Source organism: Podarcis vaucheri, assembly GCF_965113315.1.
Source record: "Podarcis vaucheri genome assembly, chromosome: 11".
Taxonomy (NCBI): domain Eukaryota; kingdom Metazoa; phylum Chordata; class Lepidosauria; order Squamata; family Lacertidae; genus Podarcis; species Podarcis vaucheri.
The window spans coordinates 39119115-39143846 of record NC_138749.1 but is presented as its reverse complement, the minus strand read 5'-3'; the positions used below and the strand labels follow the sequence as shown (position 1 = coordinate 39143846).

The 24732-nt window shown below is 46.5% G+C and overlaps 1 protein-coding gene across 4 annotated transcripts in view; it reads right to left on the bottom strand.

Annotated features, from left to right (window-relative positions):
- RGMB (repulsive guidance molecule BMP co-receptor b) overlaps nt 1-23326 on the bottom strand; it is a 42801-nt gene extending 19475 nt beyond the window's left edge. Inside the window, exons 1-4 of one of the 4 annotated variants that reach the window (XM_082191489.1) lie at nt 23191-23326; nt 21108-21194; nt 14762-14988; nt 2973-3484 (exon numbers count right to left, since the gene is read on the bottom strand). In XM_082191489.1, coding sequence (XP_082047615.1) covers nt 2973-3484; nt 14762-14988; nt 21108-21112 — 744 coding nt within the window. In that variant the 5' untranslated portion in view covers nt 21113-21194; nt 23191-23326. Of the gene's footprint in view, nt 1-2972; nt 3485-14761; nt 14989-21107; nt 21451-21721; nt 21739-22424; nt 23165-23190 lie in introns of those variants that run through there. The other 3 variants (XM_082191491.1, XM_082191492.1, XM_082191490.1) reach the window with 3 other exon arrangements.
- Nucleotides 23327-24732: the final 1406 nt, after the last annotated feature.

Here is a 24732-nt window from a genome sequence, read left to right as displayed (position 1 = left end):
TGACGATGGTATTTTCATTTTCATTTTTTGTGCTTGCCGGCTTCTGTTGTTAAAAGGCAGGGTGTTGAACGCAGCGCTTTCCCCAGGATTGCGAGCCTGGGCAATGCAACTTCAAAACCACATTAAGTAGTAACAAAAGACACAGAAGAGCATCCACTTCGGTATCTGACAGCTCACTTATTCAAACCTCTCTATCCAAGAGAACTAAACGTCACACAGAAATTTATTTTAATTTCACCTTTAGCCATTTTTCAAAGGGGAGGGCATTCCACAGCTGGGGTACCACCTAGGAGAAGGCCTCTCTCAAGTTGCTGAACTATGAGCATGATTCAGAGATGGTGTCAAGAGCCTTCCCAGTAGAACTTTAATCCCTGACAGGACAGAGTAAGGAGAAGGGGGCCTTTGGATAACTGGGTTCCAAACAATTCAGGGCCTTAAAAGTCACCATTAAGTTATTGAACTGGGCTTGATAGCATGTTGAATAAAAGGTAAAGGGACCCCTGACCATTAGGTCCAGTCATGACTGACTCTGGGGTTGCGGCGCTCATCTCGCTTTATTGGCCGAGGGAGCCGGCGTACATGTGGCCAGCATGACTAAGCCGCTTCTGGAGAACCAGAGCAGCGCACGGAAACGCCATTTACCTTCCCACCGGAGCAGTACCTATTTATCTACTTGCACTTTGATGTGCTTTCGAACTGCTACGTTGGCAGGAGCAGGGACCAAGCAATGGGAGCTCACCCCATCGTGGGGATTCAAACCGCCAACCTTCTGATCAGCAAGTCCTAGGCTCTGTGGTTTAACCCACAGCACCAACTGCATCTCTTAACATGTTGAATAGTTAGGTCATAAAATGACTCCATGGCTACACACACAAAAAAAGCACTTTGGAAGGTCATGAGGGTTTTTTGTTTTAAAAAAAACATTAACACACCCCAGATCAAATTGTGTGTGCAGCTTCAAGCTGATATGCAGGCAGAATTTTTTTTTGGGGGGGGAGGGGAGCAGGGGTTGTGGTAGGATCCTCAACACCAAATTACAGGCATTAAGGGTCAATTATGCATAGAAAAGGACCAAACATATTGATCTTCCCAAAATACTTATCTTACAAATTGCTAATTGTATGCTTCCACTGGCACTCTGAAAGCAGCATTACGTCACTTTTGTGTTGTTGTTTTTAATAACCACCCTGCACTTCAGATTGCTCTTTAGCCCAAAAGCCCAGAGGCACTAACAGCGTTTCCTTAATGAAGTCATTCTCAGAAGCAACTTCTAAGACAAATCTCCATTTTCCCCTCCGCGGGTCTTAGCATTTGAACTCAGGTCTCATTGAACTTAATGGACTACAACCCTGGCTCAATATGGGCCAAAGCCATAGGGAAGTTCCCCACCCACTAGAATAATGTCAGACTAAATCTGCCAAGAGCAGTGACCCAGAGCCTCCACCTTTTTAATTCATACAAACAAGTCACGTCTTTCATACAGCTCTTCTCAGTCGGAAATATTCCTCATAAGGGGGGGGGAGGTTCATTTCAGTGTTTTAATCCTACCACTCACAAAATTTAAGACAATAGATGGCAGAAGTGCCATTTATCCCACTAGCATCAGCACTGTATAATTTAATTTGAATGTATTTATTTATTTTAATCATACTAATAATAAACATTTAAAAAGAAAACTTAGCATTCTCGTAGCCCAGCACACTTTAACACATCTCTGTCGTGTGATCCCAAGTATGTACTCTTGCTAAAGAACAGAATAATTCGTAGAATCACAGAACTGTACACTCGGACGGGACACCAAGCATCATCTAGTCCAACCCCCGGCAGTGCAGGAATATGCAGCTGTTTCTTATGGAGATCGAACCTGCGACCTTGGCCTTATCAGCACCATGCTCTATCGTGTCAAAATCCATCTCCTATTGCACTCAGACGCCAGGCACAACACAGCCAATCGAAAACTGGCTAGTAGAGCTCAATCTCCTTTCCACCAAACCTTATTTACAGACTGTACACCAACAAATGCACTTCGCCACAATGCAATTCCTTCCAAGTTATTCCCAACCACACCTTTCCTTCGGGATTTGGAGACCTTTAACGCTGCTCATATACCCTCCAATCTTCATCAACTCTCAGCCAATGTTCTCTGCCCACAGCACAAGGGACCTTGCCTTGGTCACTGCATAGCATAGGCAGGTGAGCTGCTCCTTAAAACCAGCAGTCTCTTCTTGGCCAACTATCTGTGAGCATGCTTAATGATTACATATCCTCTAGTCTGAAAGAATTAAACATGCATTCACATGCAACAGCTCTGCTTTCTCGCCACCATCACCAAAAAGGGGGAGGGAGGAAAGTTTCGGATTTAAAATATTGTTACAAAGATCGTGTGCCGCCACTCTCTGCAAGATCCCAGGGGATTCCGGGCACTCACCCAGGGTCAGTATTCCTTTGCAGAACTGAGACACGTCAGAGACTGCCGCAGCTTTAAGAAATCTGGTTTAATCACCTATTTACCAATTCAGTCTGCGGGGAGGAAGCCCGGATCTTACAGCATGGTCACTTCAAGAGGGGCTTGTCCCCCACAGCAGTGAAGCCAGCCTTCAGCCAGCCTGCCCAAGATGGATCCCAGTCTTTCTTCTCCCTTCTTCTTCCCAGAACACCTTGCTATAAAAAAACCCAACAACTCTCTTTTCCTGTCACCTCAAAAACGTACCCCACCACCTCAGCAACATCTGTCTCTCCAGGCCAAAGGATTCCTCTGGGGTGACCCATGGACACCCTTTTGTCATGCTAACAGATTTACTAGGTCAGCCAGGCTGGTTCGCATAAGCCAGCCTAGGGATTCCTTGCCTGGCACAGCTCTGTGGCTTGTCCTTTCTTCCATATCGCAATTCATCAAAATCCTGCCGTCTATAAATTTCAAATTCCACTGTAACTTTTTAAAGAGGAAAATAAGGCGTGCGCCTTGAACGCACCTTATTTGTGGCAGTGGCGCTGGATCTGGGGACCACGGGCACATTTGTCACCTGCACCGACAAGTAGTTGTTATCTATGAGGGGCCACGCCCCTTCCACTTTGCACGTCTGAAAGTGATCCTTAAAGGTCCGCAGGTGTGGGTCTCCAAACAGGCCACAGAAAAAGTACGTGGGCGGAGTCTGCTCTCCTCCCCCACGAAGTTCGCCGGCTCCCTGGCGGCCGCTGTAATTACACGGGTCGTGGGTGATTTCGGGGTTCGTGGAGGAGGTCGGGCCATCCTTGGAGCAGTTCCTCTGGCTCATGAGATCGCTGATCCCCAGCACAGCCGAATGGTAGACCAGGTTCCCGCGGCAGACTTTGGAGTTGCGGTAGGTGCAGGCGGAATAGGCACGCAAGGCTTTGCAGAATTCCAAATCAAAGCCATCAAGGGCAGAGTTCAGGTGAGAAGTCAGCGACACAAAGTCCGTGGTGCACTTCTGGATTCGACATGGCGTCTGCAGCTGGCAATCGCCTGGGCAAAAGAAGAGTGGACATTACTGGGCGTGATTCGTTTTCATAAAAGAAACAACAACAACATTATTTATATGCCACCCATTTGACTGCCCCAGCCACCCTGCACAGTTGCTAACAAAATATTTAAAAACACAATAAAACATCAACCATTAAAAAATTCCCAAAAGGGCTGCCTTCAGATGTCTTCTAAAAGTCAAATAGTTCCACAGTGAGGGTGCCACTACAGAGAAGGCCCTCCACCTGGTTCCCTGTAACGTCACTTTGCAGTGTGAGGAAACTGCCAGAAGGCCCTCGGATTATATACAGTCATACCTCGGGTTACAGACACTTCAGGTTGCGTTTTTTGGGGTTGTGGACGGACTGCCAAAACCCAGAAGTACTGGAACGGGTTACTTACGCGTTTCGGCAGTCGCACATGCGCAGAAGCGCTAAATTGCGCTTTGCGCATAAGCACCAAATTGCAACCCACACATGCGCAGACGCGCTGCTGCGGGTTGCGGAGACTCTGGGTTGCGAACATGCATCCCACACAGATCACGTTCGCAACCCGAGCGGCCACTGTATATGATATGTTCAAACAGATGGACTTTCAAACAGTAGGACTTTCAGCAAAACTTTTTTTATTACTCCATGAGAGCATGCTCCAAAAGGGCTTTTTCTTATCCATGCTCAGTCAGAAGAAGCGACTTCAGAGAGGCTAACTCCAGATGAGTGAGTTGCAGCTTCTATTGTCATCTGGCTCAGTCGGTAGAGCATGAGACTCTTAATCACAGGGCAGTGCGTTCAAGTCCCACATTGGGCAAAAAGATTCCTGCACTGCAGGGGGTTGGACTGAATGATCCTTGGGGTTCCTTTCCAACTCTACGATTCTATTAATATCCAACTTGGCTGAAGGCTGGCCAAGATGCAATTCCCAGAGTTCCCTGTGAAAGAGGGATTGACTATTGAACCCTCTGGAAATTGTTGCTCTGCAAGGGGAACAGGGGACTCCTAAGAACTCTCTGTACCTTTACCAAACTACAACTCCCAGAATTTGGTGGGGGCACGACTGAATAAAGTGGCGTCACAGTGTTTTAAACATATGGTGTGAATGTGACCATGCACATAACCTGCACATATTCTACAAAGCAGAAAGAAAAGAGCCTGTTAAGTCACACACTTTATTTGGGAGAGTCCAGATTTTAGTCTTACTTTCCTTCATGGCTGAAAGCTGAGTACTTGGGGTTTATTTTTTTTAAACAGAGATTTTGCCCCACCTCTCCCTATCGACCACAGTCCCATAATTATTTAAAACTACACTTAATATTTGTTAACTACGGAAACCACATGCTGCAGCTTTGCCTGGCTAGCCTAAGGGGGAGACGGGCTATGGAATGCAGGTGGTAAATTTACAATTCAATTCACATTTAAATAAAAAAAACCAGACTCTCCCAACTTCACACTATTTCATGACTGCCTGGGTTTTTTGAGGGGGGCAGGAGTCTGGCTCAGTAAGTGCCTGGAAAAGTGTCCCCCCCCCCTCTCTCTCCCTCTCTCTCTCATTCTCAGTTATTAAGGAAACTCATAGAATAATAGAATTGTAGACCTGGAAGGGACCCTGACAATGATCCAGTCCAACCCCCTTCAATGCAGGAATTTGTCCCACACAGGGATTGAACCTGCAACCTTGACATTATGCTCTAATTCATGGGTAGGCAAACTAAGGCCCGGGGGCCAGATCTGGCCCAATCGCCTTCTCAATCCGGCCCATGGACAGTCTAGGAATCAGCGTGTTTTTACACGAGCAGAATGTGTCCTTTTATTTAAAACGCATCTCTGGGTTATTTGTGGGGCATAGGAATCTGTTCATTCCCCCCCCCCAAAAAAAAAATATATAGTCCGGCCCTTCACAAGGTCTGAGGGACAGTGAACCGGCCCCCTGCTGAAAAAGTTTGCTGACCCCTGCTTTAACTCAACTGAAAGCCCGCAAGCCAGGAGAGCCCTAGTAAATCAACACAATAGGCCATCTCCATTTGCACTCTGGGACCGCTATGCACATGATGCTTTTGACAGGCGCATGTAGAGCACATGGCCAAACCATAATGCGCGAGGGAGCTCCCGACCTGTCAGAGGTCCCCTGTTGCACATATGCTTCTTTAAACCACGTTTTCCAAGAGCATGGAAGAAGCCAACTAACAATATGTACCTCAGCCAGAGAACAGCAAGGAAATCGTGCCGCTGAACAGGACTAGTTTTCTAGCTGCCCTTCCAGAGGTGCTTAATGCTAGTCCCTCGAGGGTCTCTTGCTCGCTCCCCAATGATGCAGCCTAACTCATAGGGTTGTTGCAAATATAAAATGGAGGGGTGGGGAGGGGAAAAGAAGAGAGAGCCGCGTGCCATCTTGAGCGATTTGCGAGAAAAGTGACGTACAGTGGTGCCTTGGTTCTCAAACACCTTGGTACTCAAACAACTTGGAACCCAAACACTGCAAACCCAGAAGTGTTCTGGTTTGCGAACTTTTTTCAGAAGCCGAACGTGCTCCGTTTTGAGTGTTACGCTTCCGATTTGAGTGCCACACTTCCCGTTTTGAGTGTCACGCTGAGGTCTGTCTGATTTTTTGCTATTCCTTCTGCGTTTTTGTGGCTTTTTTTCTTTTGTTTTTGTGACTGTGTGGAACCCAGTTCAGCTACTGACTGATTGTGTGGCTGCAGTACATTGTTTATTGCTTTCATTTTATGGATCAATGGTCTCGCGAGATAGCAACATTCATGTTAAATTGCTGTTTTAGGGGTTGTTTTTAAAAGTCTGGAATGGATTAATCCATTTTGCATTACTTTCTATGGGTTTTGGAATGCTTTGGTTTTGGAACGGACTTCCGGAATGGATTAAGTTTGAGAACCAAGGAACAGCTGTATACACGAAATAGTAAAGTGAGCAGGGAAGGAACACGTTTTAGGATACTGGGGCAACTTCCGCCCCCTTAAAAATACATAGTGCCCGTATTTAATCCTAGTATCAGACACAATGCTTTTATTGTAGAAAAAAGATACTGGTACTGTGTACCCAATGCTTTTTTTTCCAGCCGGAACTCTCCGGAACTTAGTTCCAACACCTCTCAGGCGAGCCTCATTGTCATTCTAAGAGTTCCTGGTGAGTTTTATCTAGAAAAATAGCACTGCGCGTACCCCTGAGTACCTCCAGAATAAAAGTACTGATCCAAAGCTAAGTAATTTAGAAAAGCTAGCATTCATTGTTGGGCTCACAGAGATATGTTATGCATAAGCTTTAAAAGACAGTTGTTTTTTTTAAAAAAAAGAACTTAATTATGATAAAGAATATAATTTCATGGCTCACTTGTTGTAAATTTTAGGGCTTTTATCATGTTACTTGAATACATGTTTCAGTTAAACCAGTTTGCAGATGTAAGACTTGATGGGCTGTGTCCACAACTGGGGGAAGGGAGAGAATTAAGAACATGCCCTTTTAAAAATAAAAGAGAATTTATCATGCTAATTTGAAACCAAAGAAGGCTGCAAGGGAATTAAGCTCACCCCCCCCCAAACTGACGAAATCTTGAGTGTTTTTCTGCATCTTTTAATGCAAACTTTACACATGTAATTCTTACATGTTTAGTTTTTTAAAAGGATACTTGAAAAGAAATCGGAATGTCCTAGACCTGTGGAATTATCTTCAAGCCTCCCAAAAATAAAGCTGGCCAACACACATATAAACTTATGATGGAGAAGGGAAGGAATAAAATGATATTTTCTTTATTATAAATTTGGATTGCTTTTCACATTTGGGGGGTTGGTGGGGAGGCAGTTTAGAGGAGAGAGAAACGAGAGAAGTGCTCTAGAAGTGCTATGCACCGACATAATTAAATCCAGTTTTTTGCATGCTCACTGCGCAGCTAAAGGGTGTAGTCTCAAATATCTTGAACACTTGTCTTTTCATACTCTCCAGCATTCCACCCAGGATAAACTTCTGAAGAGTCTAAAACACCATTCCACACACAAAGCCTTGCCACTTTTCAAAACAGATTTAATTACATTGCCCAGTGAAAAGCTAGCCATATTAAATTGCCCTGCATTTTGTGCTAAGGATATGCTCATTTAGCGAAAGCTATTTCTAAGCCATATACCATGGATTTTGCTTGAGCATCACACGGGAGCATTTCAAAGGAGTGCCATAATGTGCTTTGCTCTCTTAAGAAAGGATGGTGTCTTGGGAACTGTAGAATCATACAATTCCTAGTCCAAACTCCCTGCAATGCAAGAATCTCAAATAAAGCATCCATGACAGATGGCCATCCAAACTCTGCTTAAAAACCTCCAAGGAGGGAGAGTCCACCACTGCAAGCTGTAAAATTCAGTTGTGCTCACATTAGTAAGCAATTTCCCAACTAATCAAAATGCCAAGATGAAGAGCAACACAGAAACAGTAGGGCATCTGTGTTTGGTTGTAAATGGAGAAAGCAACCGAAATAAATGACAATAGCATTCATTTCCCCCTTTTAATTAACTGGTTTCCATGGACACCAGAATGCAACGGCTCTTGTTTTCAAACTCAGATTAAACACAAAAGTGCACCAGGGAATAAAAACCCTAATAAGGGTAACGCATGACGTTGAGGGGTTTTGTTGCTGTTGTTGGTTTCCCTGTTCACTGGGAAAGAAAATCAGTGTCCTTCTGCATTACGATTTATAGATCGGCCTGTTTCGTCACATCAACAGAAATAAAGAAATAGACAGTCTCTGATTGCATGGCAATAAAAGCACTTGTTTCTGAGAAGAATCTGCTTTCTAAGAAACTGGGGGGGGGAGAGAGAGAGATTTGAGGGAGGGAAAGAAAAAGAAAGAAAGAAAGAAAGAAAGAAAGAAAGAAAGAAAGAAAGAAAGAAAGAAGCATTTTAGGAACTTGGTCTAGTGGGGATTTGAACCCTGGTCTCCCAGGTCCCAGTTCAACCGTCTAGGCACTGCACTCACAATAGTCCCTTTAAGACCTGTTATAGCACTCCAACAGAGAGCCTACTTCCTATTGCTGTGGGAGGAGTGTTGCAAGCTAGAGCCTTTTGTGAAATTATTGTGAGGTTTAATAAGTTAACTGTTTATATTTGGACAACTTTTCTGCTGTACCTTTATTGGAAGGAGAAAAAGAATCATTTCCTTAATAACAATTCAAACCATTTATTTAACTAAAACAATAACATTACAGCATATCTATCCATGTTTGTTTAACTGATGTGGTTAAACAATTTTAAAAAAACAACTTAGACTGAGTTTTAGCAAACATGAAAAACTTAAAACAAATCCTTATTTCCTGATAAAAAGCCTTTGGACTATAATGTAACTTAAACAGAAAACTATCTTTAGAAAGATTTTTTCTCCAAAAGTATTTTATTTAAAAATCCAATCTGATTTAAATCAAATAAATCCAATTTAAATTTTAAGAAAATCTGATTTAAATAAAAAAATCATTCATATATATACACACACACACATACACACACACCCTATATCATTGATTTTTATCCACCCTGGTGTGTACTGAAAATAATAAAAGATTACAGGCCTACAACTTCATGACCAAGTACAGGACAGGGCCAGCAGCAGGTCACAACAGGAAGACCTGCAAGACTGAGCCTCAGGAAGCAGAAAGAAGCTCTGCCAGAAGGGGGCTGGAATTGGGTGGAGGTATTCACCCTGACCCTTACTCCTTTATCCCCATGTATGAAAAAACCTGAAGTGTACCCACCTTTCTGCTTGAGCACACATTGAAACATCAAATAAAACAATCCAGACTATAACAAACTCAAGCTTCCAAGGAAAGTATTTCAGATATAAGGGACATTTGGCTTTCCCCATATTTCTTTGCCTACTTAATTTACAGAGCAGAAGTACTCTAGGGAGCCAGTGTGGCATAGTGGTTAGAGTGCAGGACTAAGACATGGGGTATCAGGGTTCAAATCCCCACTGAGGCATAAAGCTCGCTGGGTGACGTTGGGCCAGTCACTTACCTCTTAGCCCACCTCAATGGGTCTTTGTAGGGATTAACTGAGGAGGGGGTGAACCATGTACCCCTTGAAGGAAAAGATGGGGCGCAAATGCAAAAAAAATATAAGTTCTTCTGTTTCAGAAAGCTGGAGGGGCCAGCCAGATGGAGATGTCAGTCGCCATCCTGGCATCCAAAGATCTGCACATGGTCACAAAAAGCGCTTGGCGCCTGGCTAATTTTGAACACTGGGTTCTTTTATAAATCAAAACATGTTATGTATATAATACTGTACTTTTCCTGCATGGAGCTCTTCCAACAACTGGTGGCATTGATAAGTCGTGGCACATGAGGGGGCAGAGCTGCAGTGGTGGGACTGAGGTGGTGGGCAGCTTGTAGGTGTGCGCCCACCTGCTCCAAGATGGCAATGTAACCAGCCTTGAACTCACAGGTGCTTCATTCCAATGCAACCCACTGAGTTGGCATCGTTTTGGAGTAGCCACAGTCAACATCTTGCTTCTTTCTGCACACGTTTGCATTTACAGTGCTATCTGTAAAAACCTGTTTACTTATATATCAGATATACCAGTGTGGTGTAGTGGTTAAGAGGGATGGACTCGTAATCTGGTGAACCGGGTTTGATTCTCCACTCCTCCACATGCAGCTGCTGGGTGACCTTGGGCTACTCACACTTCTCTGAAGTCTCTCAGCCCCACTCACCTCACAGAGTGCTTGTTGTGGGGGAGGAAGGGAAAGGAGATTGTTAGCCGCTTTGAGACTCCTTAGGCCCAAACTCCTCCTCCTCTTCTCCTCCGGTGCAATCAGACTTACTCCCAGGTAAATGTGCCTAGATTTGCAACCTTACCATAGGATTTCTCATCAGGTGCCAGTTGGAAAATCTTAACAGGGGTTCCTGGTGTCTTTAATGTACATTTTTAAAATATTCACTATCCCGCAGAAGTATGTCTGTTTTGGATGCAGTTCTGCATATTTAACATACCCCCAAGAGGGAATCAGAGATACCATGTTGGAAAAATAATTTCCAGTTCAAATGCTATTTTAAGCAGCTTGGTGTTTTTGTTGCAGCCCCATCCTCCTCAAAATGTAAATATTCAATGCATTTACGGCTGCAGTTATACAGATTAATCCCACTGAACTCTATAGGACTTACATCTATGTAGATGTGTATAGGATGGTGCTGTATGTAAATTAAAGCAAGCCATACATACTTTTAGGAATAAGAGACACTGAGAATTTTGTATTTACAGTATTTTAGTAACTAAAATTATGATGTTACAGAAGTTGGGGTTTTTCATTTTAAAAATTGATGTTTTGGTTAAAGATTAAGAAAATGCAGAATAGATGAAAAGGGTAGGTCTACATTCCACTTTCTACCACAACTCTTTCCATTGAATGTTAATCTTGGTAGGGAACAGGAAATGTAGCAGACCCAGCATGCCTTGCCTTGTTGCCAGTAAAAGGAATTGCTTCAGTGATGCACTTAATAAGCATCACTGAAGCCATTTTCTTTTGATGGCAGCAAACATGTATGTATACATACTGGAGATGTACCCTCATTGAATATTGTACAGTGGTACCTCAGGTTATATATGCTTCAGATTACATACGCTTCAGGTTACAGATTCCGCTAACCCAGAAATATTACCTCGGGTTAAGAACTTTGCTTCAGGATGAGAACAGAAATCGTGCTCCGGCGGCACGGCAGCAGTGGGAGGCCCCATTAGCTAAAGTGGTGCTTCAGGTTAAGAACAGTTTCAAGTTAAGAATGGACCTCCAGAACAAATTAAGTACTTAACCCGAGGTACCACTGTATGTGAGTTTACAACTCAACTACTGCATACCAATGGGACATAAGAGTGTACACCTGTTGAATGCAGCAAGTGTGTGGTGTACATTTAAGAGTGTTTGTTGGGAGCCCAGGGTTCAAATTCCCCACTTGGCCATAAAACTCACTGCATGACCTTGTGCCACTGCCAGTCACCATCTCTCAATCTAGCCTACTCACAAGATTGTTGTGAAAAAATAAAATGGAGGCAGAGGAACCATGTACACCACATTTAACCCCTTGGGGAAGGGGGAAATGTGGATAGTTCAGTTGGTTAGAGTGTGGTGCTGATAACACCAAGGTTGCAGGTCCGATCCAGTTGCATTGCAGGGGTTTGACTAGAAGATCTTGAGGGGCCCTTCCAACTCTACAGTTCTATGATTCTAAAGTGTAATAAATAAACTGAATTTAAAACAAAACAAAACACCATATGAACTCTCCCTTACTGTTTTGGTTCATAGTATTTGTTACAAAGTTCCAAAAGAGACAGGACTTTGCTCTAGGGCCTCTTTGTAAACAGAAAGAGAAGCTCTGGATCCAAAGAAACAATATTTCTGAATATTTCATAAAGGAAGTCACAAAGAGAATTTGTTCTTTGTTCAGTACTGACTTGTCAGTGCTACACCTTCTGCAAACAAAAACCTCACACATTCTACGGCTGCCGGGTTGGTAACTTACACACAAGAATCAAAAGCCACAAACACGAGTTCACTTTTGATTAAGGACCATCGCTTCTCTCAGTGGACCACTGAGAGCATGAAGCCTATTGAAAGCTAAGCTACTCTACCCCCGGAATCCTAAATTTAGCTGGTGCTCTCAGATTGGGACAGGAGCCAGTTTGTCAACACACTCTTCCTTAAAATTCAAGAAATGTTGGCCTCTAGTCCTTCAATAAGTGGTGTGCTCTATCAGAAGCTGTATAATACAGTTTCATTTGGTTAAATCTCATTGGGAAAACTAAAATCAACCCTTTCCTTAAAACAACCACAGTAATACCACTCTCTTATGCCTTGGACAGACCACACCTGGAATACTGTGTCCAGTTCTCAGCACCACCATTTAAGAAGAATATCGGCAAACTGGATTGTGTGCAGAGGAGGGTGACCAAGAAGATCAAGGGTCTGGAAATCAAGCCTTATGAGGAATGGTCGAAGGAGTTGGGTATGTTTAGCCTGGTAAAGAAGAGACAGAGGAAACACGATTGCCCTCTTCAAACATCTAAAGGACTGTCACATGGAAGATGGAACAAGCTTGTTTTCTCCTGCTCCAGAGGCTAGGACCTCTATCAATCAATTCAAGTTACAAGAAAGGTGATTCCAACTAAACAACGGGAAGAACTTTCTGATGGTAAGAGCTGTTTGACAGTGGAACAGACTTCCACAAATGGTGGACTCTCCTTCCTTGGAGATTTTAAAGCACAGGTTGGATGGACATCTGTTATGTATGATCTAGCTGAGATTCCTCCATTGCAAGGCATTGGACTAGATGATTGACCCCTTCTAACTCTACAATTCTACAAATCTCTGACACGGTGATCTCACTGTGAAATGTCTCTAGTAAGCTCTTCTCACAGCAGTCCAAGGTTGTATTTACTGCATAATTTTGTGCAATCTAGAACTTCACAAAATACATCTGTGTAGATTTTCATTGGGATTCATGCATCTGATCTCTGCTTTTGCACCAAGGAACACCCAGAGTGGGCCTCTCTCAAGTTTCTTTCTACTGACTGAACAATATTTTCAAGTATTTCTACGAACTGTTGTGGTTTTAAATAGTTTCTAATTTGATATTGTATCTTATATCACTGCTGTCACCTCCAGAGCACGTTGTCCAGAAAGGGAGCCTACAAATATTTAAAACTGTATGCCTGACCAAATACCCCAGCACAAAATCCTATTGATTTCAGAGACTTTTTATTTTTGGGAAACTTCTTGGGTGCTCCCACTCCCTCCAAAATAAAGAAATGCAGTAATGAAATCTTTAAAAGCAAGACATTCAGAAGCTGAAAATTGCTATGGTGTGTCAATAGCGACAGGAAAAGTTCTTACTTGATTTGTAAGCAAAAGTGTGAAAGGCACAGAAGCCCTATCAGAAAAACAGTTGGGGACCCAGATCCCCTTCACACACTGATGTAAGAAGCTTTGCTAGGAAGAGCAGACGAAATCTGCCTTAGTCAGGCAATGGTCCATCTACCTCTGCACTGCCAACCACTGACTGGCAGAATCCCACCAGGATTTCGGACTCTCCCATCCCTAACCTAGGGATGGCCAAGGATTGAAGCTGGGACCTGCTGCACACAAACCAGACTCTGCCCTTCCCCATACACACCATAAAGTCCCCCCACCCACCCAATCCATGCTACAAACCCAACCTTTGTTCATGAGTTTGCCTGAGACGGAGGAGTCCTTTGCCCAGCAAGCTTCCCTAGGCGAAATGAAAAGGAGAAGCTTACAAGCCAGCAAAGGTTTGGGCTCCTACAGGAAGGCCAACAGAAATACCATTTTTTTAAAAGCATGACAGCTGACAAGACAGAGGCATCTTGCAGAAAACATAACAGGAGCAGCAAGCCTCATCCCGTTGCACCATTGGAGCAAAGAAAAGAAAAAGTGGGAATTCCAGCCGCGCAAACAGATCCGCATTCAAAGTTCAGCCGCTGGGAAGAAGGGAAAGCGACGACTTTTCACCGAGATCGCCTCGCCTTCTCCTCCCAAAATCCTTCAACGCCAGCTGCAGATTAGGAGAGCCCAGGCGCTCTCTTTCCTGCGTCGCGAAGGAGGAGGAGGAGGCGGCGGCGAGGAGAAGAGAAACCTGATCTCGGCGCTGACTTAGTAAACACCCGGGCAGGGAGGGAGCGGTGCCAATCAAACTCACCCAGACACGGCAGCCCCCTCCCCCGCTCCGTCGAGCGGGGCCAGCTCCGCGCCCCCGCCTTGCTGGGGAGAGAAGGCTCGCAGACTTGCTTTTTAAAAGCAGAGACCGCGGAAAGGAGAGGAGGAGAAGGAGGAGGAGGGAGAAGCCTTCGCGTGTGTGTCAGATTCCTCCGGGCTGCAAAACAAGCGTTTTGGCACAAGCGGCTCCCACTGGCAAGAGCAGCCTCGGAACACCCCGCGCCTTCAGCAAGGAGCCGTCCGCCCCGCCTGCGACGCTCCAGGTGGGTCGCGCAAAAACTTCAGATTCCTCTACACACACATACGCGCGCGCGCACTTTCCGCGATCGCGGGCTTTCCACTTGCTCCCGAGGAAGTGAACTCCGGATCTGGGCAGCCCAGCTCGGCCACCAAACGTCCCGTTAAAAAGAAAAGAAAAAGGGAACCCCCCCCCCAAACCAACAACTCGCGAACAAACACGTCTCACTACACAGCTCCGCAGCCATCGGGGCGTCGCTTCCCGCTCCATCCCGGCCCGTTTTCTTGGGGGCTTCCACCCTCCACACCCGCCCAAAGAGGGGCCCAGGCGGTACCTGTGTGTAGGAGCAGCCCCAGGCTGAAAAGGACGAGGAGGGCAGGCGGGGGGCGGCGCTGCTGCTGCTCAGCCCTGGCGGCGTTGGCGGCGGCGATGGCGCAGAGAGGGGCCGCTCTCCCCATGCCCGTCCATGCAGCTCGACGGGACTCCAACGGTGGGGCGGCGGCGGCGATGGGGCTGCTGCATGAGCAGGCGATCGGGCCTCCGCGCTTCCTCTTCTTCCTCCTTCGGATCAACCCCACGGCGGAAAGAGGCCGCCAGGCCACACGGGAGCAGAGGCGGAGGCCAGCGAGGGCGGCATCGCGGAGAGGCGGCGGTTGGTTGGAGGAAGGGAGGAGGAGGAAGAGGGGAGAAAGAAGAGAGACACAAAGCGGGTGAGCGGAAAGCCACCGAGCAGCCCCGGAGATGGTCGGCCCCGTCCTCACGCCGAGCGGAGCGAGACCTGGCAGCAGAAAAGCAGACCGACACCCTTCCCACTGGAAGCAATCTCGGCTCTGCACACACACTCACATCAGGCTCGCCCGCCCGCCCCACTCCTCCCGGCGCGCTCCCATTGGCTCCCAGAGCCCGTTCAGCCAAACAAAGGCAACCCTCATAGGAGGCCGGAACTTACCTCCTCCTCCTCCTTCTCCCTCCTCCAACTAACTAAACCAATTTCTGGAGTAGATTTTTCTTCTCCAAGGAGCCAGTACTACTTGCTTAGGTGTTTACTGTTTGCAATGGCTGGCTGTCGGTATTATTATTTTTGCTCTGGCCAATTGCACAAAACAAAAGCGGAAAGCAGGCTGCAGATTTAGTGCAGAGTCTCCTTACGCTAGGAGAGAAAGGACCCGCCTGGAAGAGACTTTTTTGTTTTTACTGCGGAGCCCTCACACTCCAGTGATTCCCACCCCCCTCGCTGCCGGGAAGTCTGCGCCTTTACGCACCACCCCCGGGCCGCGTCTCCTTCCTCCCAGCGCACACATTCCTGCCGAGACTATACAGTACTAGAGATCCGGCCGGTGAGCGCTGGCTTGATGTAATCTAAGCTGTTCTTTCGAGGGGAGGGGGTCCCCCACGTGATTCAACTTTTTTCCCCTTTTTAAGCGGCCAATCATGTTCCCGGCCCAGCGCAGCCCTGGACTCTTCACACTGGAACGTTGACTAGGCAAACCTTCCAAATTAGAATCCTGAAACAAGGTTGAAGGCTGCTTGTTTTCAGCAACACGGTTGGAAAGTAGGGGTGGGGTTTGCCCGTAGGATTCTGCCTGAAGGGGTCGAGAGAGCGCTGTGTCTTCTCCCCAGTAGAGATTCAGCTTCAGGTTAAATTTCCTGTTAACTTTTTGCGTCCTCGATTTAGCAGCGAAGTTATTTGTTAGACGGGGAAAGTGGGGCATACGACTTCCTTAGGCATCCCTAAAGAAAGGGCTGGATTTTAATGTTGCCATCCTAAGCAGGCATGCTTTGAAATTAGTCATCATTAGGACTGAGGCGTCCTCCAATTGGTCACTTCCAGTTCTCATTTTAAAAGGGTGTTGTTTTGTTTGAACTGGTATAATTAATCCGTAACAACCACCCTTCTCTAGTGACTTGCAAAGAACAACAAGGAGACCGGAAGCTCCACTTATATATATTATCATGCGGGGGGGGGGGGGATCTATAATTAGCAACCTGCCTATTCTTAGCTCGAGTGTATTTTCTAGAAAGAAAGATCGGGGGAGAGAGGGCTACACACACACACAAGGACAAGCAATTGGTGTACGGTTGGTGCATTAAAGCGGCTTAACAGGACAATTTAAAGAGCAACTAATCCGCGTTACGCTACCTTGACTAAGCATCTATAGAATAATCACTTATTGACAGGAGGGCAGCTCTTATTGAAATGGTTTATGGATTGTGATGTAAACGTTAGCAGCACTGATCTCGTACCGAGCTGCTGCTTCTGTCTCTCTGCTATCCAGAGGCTGAAGGCAGTGTACTAAATTGCTGCCAGGCACGCGGACAAGGAGTCTGCCGAAGAGGGACGGGATATACACAACGTGGAAGCGAGAGGGGGGTGTCTAACAGCATCCAGTTTCCTTATCTGTAAGTGTGAAGTGGAATCTAATCTTCACGAATTGCTTTAACACTTGAATACACTTTCCTTTTCATCGGCTCGCACGCATATCTCCTTGGGGCAGTCAGAAGGGCTCCTTTTTTTAAAAAAAAAATTAACCCTCTTTCCTCCAACCTGGATAGAGGCTGTTTCTTGGAAGAATTGTTATGCAAAAATGAGAGGCCTGGAATTGAGCCAGAGGAAATGTTGATGATCCTACTTTAACCTAATCCTGAAGTCATTTAGGCAAGAATTTGCTATTCGTTGCAGTCACAACATCCCTGTACCCTCACTGAGTCCAAGGGGAGTGACTCTCTAGCAAGGGCACAAGGGCCTTGTTAAACACGTGGCCTCAACCCCCAAAATATGTGTTTGGAAGTCCCACCAAGGTCACAAAAACTAACTTGAAATACCACCATCATTCTCAAGCTATTTGCCTTTGGAGTGATTTGAGGGAGTGTTTGAGGTTTCACTTATAAACAACAGTACATATAGTCACACATTTCAAGCAAGCAATCCAGGCAATTTATTTTGCAATTGTTTTAACCGATGCTGCTCCTGTGCCTTTGGCAAAAATCTGAACTGCACAAGTTGATCAGATAAAGTCCCCCAACCCCCCCATTGATTATATCCATGTCAATAAGAGAATGCAAACCTACCTATACAGTGGTACCTCGGGTTAAGAACTTAATTTGTTCCGGAGGTCCGTTCTTAACCTGAAACTGTTCTTAACCTGAAGCAGCACTTTAGCTAATGGGGCCTCCCGCTGCCGCCGCACGATTTCTGTTCTCATCCTGAAGCAAAGTTCTTAACCCAAGGTACTGTTTCTGGGTTAGCAGAGTCTGTAACCTGAACTGTGTGTAACCTGAAGCGTATGTAACCCGAGGCACCACTGTACAGGCAGGGAGTTGTGAACAGTGGTGGCTGGTTCATTGGGGCAAGTGGGGCAGTGCCTTGCCAACCAGCCCCCACCTGCCCATCTTATTTCTCACGACTAGTGCAGTGAGTAGTGGGAGAACCCATCAACTTCTTCCTTAGTCCCAGAGTTGCCCTTGTATAATTTAGCAGGAAAGAGGATGATGGGGAAACTAAAATTAGTTGACTCTGTCTGGTACTGGCTCAAGTGCCACCTACTGTTTGGGATCCCTGCATTCTGCCCTTCCAACCTCAATGGGCACCAGCCATCTCTGTTCACACAAACATGGGCCAGTAGTTAACACTCAGTTGGTTTATATAACAGCTGGTGGTCTAGCAAGATCTGAAGCGGGATGGGGAACCTCCACATAATATTGGGCTACAGTTCAGCTCCCATTAACCCTGGCCATTTTCTCTGCTGACTGGGTCTGTTGGTAACTGAAGTCTGACAACATCTAGTGGACCACAACTTCCAGATCCCTAATCTAGTTTTGAGGACAGTACACACTGCACATCCATCAAGTTATAATGACTAGCAAAAGTGGCTTTTGAGATGCATGAACTCCCACAGAGAACCTGTTGTTTCAGTTCTTTACCACTTATGTGGAAGTAAGCTCAATTGAACCCAGGACTTCCTTCCTGAGTAAATATGTACCAAACTGTACTAAATAGAGTGTATTTAATTACTGCCTCAAAACCAGGTGCTTCTCAACAAAGTCATCGCATTCATTGGATACATTTGTGAGGCAAAGTAAACCACTTAAGGTGTACAAATTTCTAGTATCACCATAAAATCTTATAAAACCACTGTGTGATTTTAGCTAGTTTACAGCCCATCTGTTTCATTCCAAGTCCCACAGATTTCAGTAGAACTGAGTCTGCAGTTATATACACATCTACTTTTGACTCACTCCTTTTAAATTCAGTGACATACTTCTGAATAAATATGCATAGGAGTGCACTTTGCCTAAATAGTAAAATATCTGTTTTGCCAGAGATTCACAAACCATTTGTAATTTTTTTAAACAATAAAGAGACACCGGTCACAACTTGTGCTATGCCTCCACCTGCGTTAAGACAATTATGCATTTCTAAAGTATGACCACTCGAAGAGTTGGGGTCCTGCCCTCTTTAAAGCTCTGTTAACTGCTGTAACCTGTACTAGATTCAGGGTATATAGAGAAAATAGTTCAAAGCCAGAAATAATCCAACCCATAAATGAATTGAAGTTGGAAAAAAATCAATGTCAACTTATATAAGTATATTAAATGCAAGTTGTTGTTTTTTTTCAGGGCACTTGACTCTTCAGCATAGATTACAGGAAGACCATCACTGAATGCAGAAAATTCCTTTTTTTAGAAAAAGAAACGCTGGAGGAAAAGGCTCTCTCTTCTCTCGTTCTACTGCATGGCAGCCCTTCACACTGTAGAGGGCGCTCTTGAGTTATTGTAAACACACAGGTCATGAAATGTTACAGCTTTCATTCAAAGAAGCTACAATTCACCAAAGGGGGCTTGATTGTTCAGTTATAGAGAGGCTGGAAAATGATGCTTTTCAGTTGCATCTTTTGCAATGATATAAATGCCACTGTTAAGAGATGTGCTACATATACATTCTCTTTATTTATTTATTAAATATGCTGATGCCGACATAATACCCCTGAATTAGAAAGGTTACTCCCCCCGCTTTAAAAATAAAATAAATGTCCACTAATGAAGTCTTATTTAGATCTGTTGTGACCAAAAGTTTGGTGTTTGAAGTGCTGGCATGTGTTTGCAAAGTTCCAACAAAACCATCAACTGGAAATAAACCACTGAGCAGTTCAGTTTCTCCTTATGCTGACGGAGGACCCCCTTAAGTTTGGACCACATGTGTTCCACATGTTACCAGCTGCAATAGTAGATGCTGTGCGTCATCCACCAACCATGTTCCTATGGCAGGAGCCTTTTGGAGGAAATGCCATGGTCACCTTGATTGCTAATTCACTAGTTGGCCCTACTTAATTCAGTGTGACTTAGTTTTGAGCCTAAATATGGCTACTCAGAAGAATGTGTGTGTGTTTTAAGACAGGGATGTGGAACCTGCGGCCTTCCAGATATTACTGGACTCCAACTCCCATCAGCCTCAACCAACACGGCCTATGGTCAGGGGTGATAGGAGTTGGCCTCCATTTGAGGGCGTCTCCATCCCTTGCATAAGGCCGGGACTTTGAGAAAGCAAGAAAACGCTGCCATCCACTGGTGGAGGAAGAGGAGTGCAGCGGAGCGCATCGCCCCCAGCAGCATGATCCCGGTGGGGTCCCATCACAGCTGCCCCCCTCCCCGTGCTGGGTGCCACGCCCCCAGGACGCATGTTACGCCCCTGCAGGTGGCACGCCACGCCCCCGCCTGCTCTCTGCCCCCCCCCGTGTTCCGCCACTGCTGTCATCAACAAGACAGATCCACACACAGCTTTAGCTTAAATACACACAAAGCACCAGAGCACTTCAGACTCCTACTAAATCCATTAAATTGTAACAAGATCACTCGGTTTTTTACCTCTCATCCTTAACCGCCTTACTTGGCGGAAGTCAAACGGCAAGAGCCCTGAGCACCATAATCTTGTTTATTTGCAAGTTTATTGGCAAGTACACCTCAGATGTACTTACAAGTAAAGAGGCATTAAGGTCCCAGTTTTGAGCACTTTCCCCTGGGAACAGATCCTCTTGAAAGTAGACGCTTTTAGATAAAGTATCTAGGGGTGAAATCTTTCCACCTGAAAGTGGCTCGCAGCCACTAACACCTTGCTGGTTTGCCCAGCTAGGCTGGGAGACCCTATATGAATGAAATCTTAACAGGGGATCCAGTCAGCCTTCCTTCACACTTAGGATCCAGCAGTTACTGTCCAGGAAGGAGGCATCAACATGTAAACAGAAAACCCGAGGGAAGGGGAAAGTGAAACTTGAAGGATAGTGTAGCTGGTCATGTGTCAAGCATATGCTAGGAACGTTAGTGAAAGAAACTGTGGCTTCTCTTTCAAACAACACTAGTCCCCAGAAGGAACGCGAGCTGCTTGAACTGCCCCCCTGTGGATGCGATTTCCGTTTGCAGAACTGTTTTGCCAGCACACCATTCTGAATCCTGGAAACTTGGTGGATGGGGTCTGTGTGGGGACAGATTCAGTCCGCAGGGGAGTAGTTGTAAAACTCGAACCCAGAACTCCCGGGGTCCCATTCCATCTCCCTCCATTGCTTCTCTCCTCCGGCCATCTGGGGAAGGCTGGGCACAAACGCGCGCGCGCGCGCACCCACCGCGGAGCGCTTAATAAATCCGCTTCGGGCGAAGAAGAAGAAGAAAAAAAATACTTGGCTACTTACATCATCTTTAACCCTTGCGGCGCCGAGAGAACCGAGGGCGTCGTCAAACCTGCATCTCCGAGGATGGGACGCCGGGTAGTTCAGGACCTGATCGGCAGCGAAAACAACAGCAATCGTAAATAAATAAATAAATAAATAAAACAATCAAGGTAGTGGTGAGACGGCCCCTCTTCCCGGGGCCGGGGGAAAGGGGCTTTCTGCTCGAGCCAGGCTGGAAAGAAGTGATGCGATCGCGCGGGTGGGGGGGGGAGGTTTTTTTTTTTTGCAGCGCCGAACTGCAAAAATGCAGAGTAGCAGGTGCAAAAAGCATTTGGGAGCCGCTGGCCAGAGAGCAGGGGAAGCAATTTGCTTCCTGCCCATTTATCTCAGGAAACCAGCACGCTCGTCCCTCCGAAACAAAGTTTAACCTCTTGCTTCCCAGCAAGGAAGATAGAGCCCTTTAATGTGATTTTCAGGCTCTTTGCTTTCCTAAAAACGCGGGTTATGAAGGCTGTCAGGAAGACGGAGGGTGGAGAGGGGGGCTCCCCGCACTTTCTTTTCTTTTTTTAAGGTAGGGTCCGACATTGCAGATTAGCTGCCCTGAAATTGATAAGGACACATCAGACGCAACTTACTCCGCGAAGCTCAGTTAGTTCCTGGGCTTGGTGCTCCCTTCCTTCCAGCGTCAAGTGCGGGCAAAACCAGTTTCCCTCCCAGTTTGGCGAAACCGCGGAAATGGGCACGCTTTACTTGGAAGAAAGAGATCTCAGAAAACTCTTAGAATCCCAGAACTGTAGAGTTGGAAGGGACCACAAGGGTCATCTAGTCCAACCCCCTGCTATACAGGAATCTGTCGCCCAACGTGCGGCTCAAACTCACGACCCTAAGATTGAGAGTCTCAGTGTCTCCCAAGTATATATTACATGCTAGGATTTTACCTGCCAATTGACCAAGGGTGTTACGGAACCAACCTCCCCGCCCCCCCCCCAGCCTCCGGCTTTGCTTAGAAGTATGGAAGTCCACACTGAAATCCTTGCAAGGAGGGGTATTTTAGGAGCGGACTGTGGCATCACCACGCTCTGAAAATTGAAAGATCGCAGCCTGACGCTCCCGAGCCTAGATTTTATTCCCAGGAAAACTGGATTTAAGGATAGCAAAAGGCTTGAGAATGACATTCCAGGGTAATGTACACGGGCAGCTTCCGAGGAAATCGCTTGAGAGCGAGGCAGTGTGGCATAGTCGTTAGAGGGCCAGACCAGGACTTCGGGTTTCACACTCGTGCGTTCAGCCACAAAGCTCGTTGGGTGGGCGCACTCTGCCTCTCTCAGCCGAGCATACCTCTCAGGGTTGTTGTGAGGATAAAAACGGACAGGTGAGAGCCAATGGGATGTGGTTGCTTCATTCTCCGCAGCAAGCTGGCTGCTCTGACCCCCGCCGCCTTCCCCAGAAGTACAAAAAAGAAAATTCTTCCAGGTGCTTTGGAAGGGGAGGGGGGTAATCTCAGTTACTGATAACAAAAGATCGCTGCTCCTTAGTGCTACAGCAGGTGCCGGTTGCTCGACCCAGGCAGGCACTGGAGATCGCTGGTTACAAAGAGATCCTTTTGCAACGACGATCTGGTCACTCAGTATAAAGGGATCCTTGTGTAGGCATGACCCGATCACCTCAGTCTTCGAGATCCGCCATCTCTTGACTGCTTACTGAGAAATCCCAATGTGTGCGCTGGGCTTGCTCCCGGGTAAAGCGCGTGGTCAACACTAACGAACCCCCCCCCTACTTTGAAAGCAGTGTGGCTCAGGATCCGGCTGCGCGGCTCCTCGATCCTAAGCAGCTTTCTCTCCGCAGCCTTTCCCTGCCACCGGATGAGGCTCAGACAGAGCCAGGCTGGCGCTCCGAGCCTCGCATGGACGGAGCACTTTTTCCCGCCGGCGCCTGCAAACTCCAGGTGTGAGGTTGGCCCGCGGCGAATTCCCTCCACAAGTGATTTCCCAGGTTCTATTTGAGGCGGGGGAGAGGCCGACCCCCCGGCGCGAAGGAGTGGGAGAGGCAGGGAAAGTCCACCTCCCTCCCGCTCCCTCCCTCCCCCGCGGGAAAAGAAACTCACCGCGAGCATCGCCTCGTCACTTGCATCGCTGACGCTCCCCGCGCTGCCAGCCAGCCAGCCAGCGAGGAGGTGCGGCTCCTCCGGGGTCTCCGGATCCGCCACCAGAAGCGCTCGCTCCGCTCCGGCCTCCTGCGCTCCGTAGCGTTGACACAAAGGGAGGGAGGGAGGGAGAGACAGAAGGAGGGAGGGAGGAGGCAGGCGACGAGGTGCCTTTAACGACAGCGCCTCGGTCTCTCCGCAAACAAATGAGGGAGGCGAAGGCAGCGCTGCTCCCAGTCCCAGCCTCTCGCTCGCTGCTCCCTCCCCTCGCGGAAACCGCTGGAATGTACCTGAACATCTGGACCATCAGCTGGCTGCCCCTCCTGGTCTCTGCCATGAGACAGGAAGCGACTTTCTTGCCTACCTTTTGCAACTCTTTCTTTCTTTACTCTGCTCACAGTGCCTGTCACTTTTTTTTTTACCCACCAGGTTCCCTCTTTTAATTCCAGATGTTTCATTCTCCCCACACCTCCTGCATCCCTTCCCTTTCTGATTGCCAGTCAGAGCAGTTGTTATTATCTGTTGTTGTAGTAGTTCATTTCTGGAGCCGGATTGCATTCGGAATGAATGAATGAATAAGTAAACGACATTTCCCCAAGGCAGAATAATCGGAAGGCAAAGGAAAGTCCAGGGTCCCTTTGTTCCCACACCACCATTGCTTGGGTAGCTTTTCTGAATTCACTAGGGCTTCTTATGTTGGAGTAAACTTTCTTTTTTTATTTTTCAGAGAGCATCCTTACCCTCCTGGGAAAGTCAGGCAGAGACTTTGCCCTCCACACGTTCTTTGAATCAGAGGTCACTTCTGAATTTCACAGCAGGTATTAGTTTTCCTCTGTCCCCTCTTCAGATCTGGGACAAACAGAGAAATCAAGAAGTGAAGCTACAGTAAAAAAAATTAAATAAAATCAACAATTAAAAGCAATTTCGTGTGTAAAAACAATTTTATGTATACAAGCAACAAAAAGCATTCCATATGCTTAAAAGCATTTTCATATGTAAAAATAATTTTGAAATTGGTGCAGGGTTAAAGAGCCCAGTTATCTTATTCCAGACTTGGCTTTGGTTTATTTATATACTTACACTTAAATGGCTCCCTCAGTGCAGCTCACATGGGGGATCTCAGTGGCCCTTCTTCCAGATATTAATCAGCCTTGGCACCTCCAGGATAGCAGATTACCTAATATATATATATATAAATTTTATTTATATCCCGCCCTCCCCAGCCGAAGCCGGGTTCAGGGCGGCTAACAACAATAAAACAGTACAAAAGTACAGCATAAACAACATTCTAAAATCATTCATTATAAAATTAATTAATTCAAGCCACTGGCAACCATTGGGCCAGAGCTCCGTGAAGATTGCCAAGGGAGGGAGTCAGGCTGTGCCCTGGCCAAAGGCCTGGTGGAACAGCTTTGTCTTGCAGGCCCTGCGGAAAGATGTCAAGTCCTGCAGGGCCCTGGTCTCTTGTGACAGAGTGTTCCACCAGATTGGAGCCACAGCCGA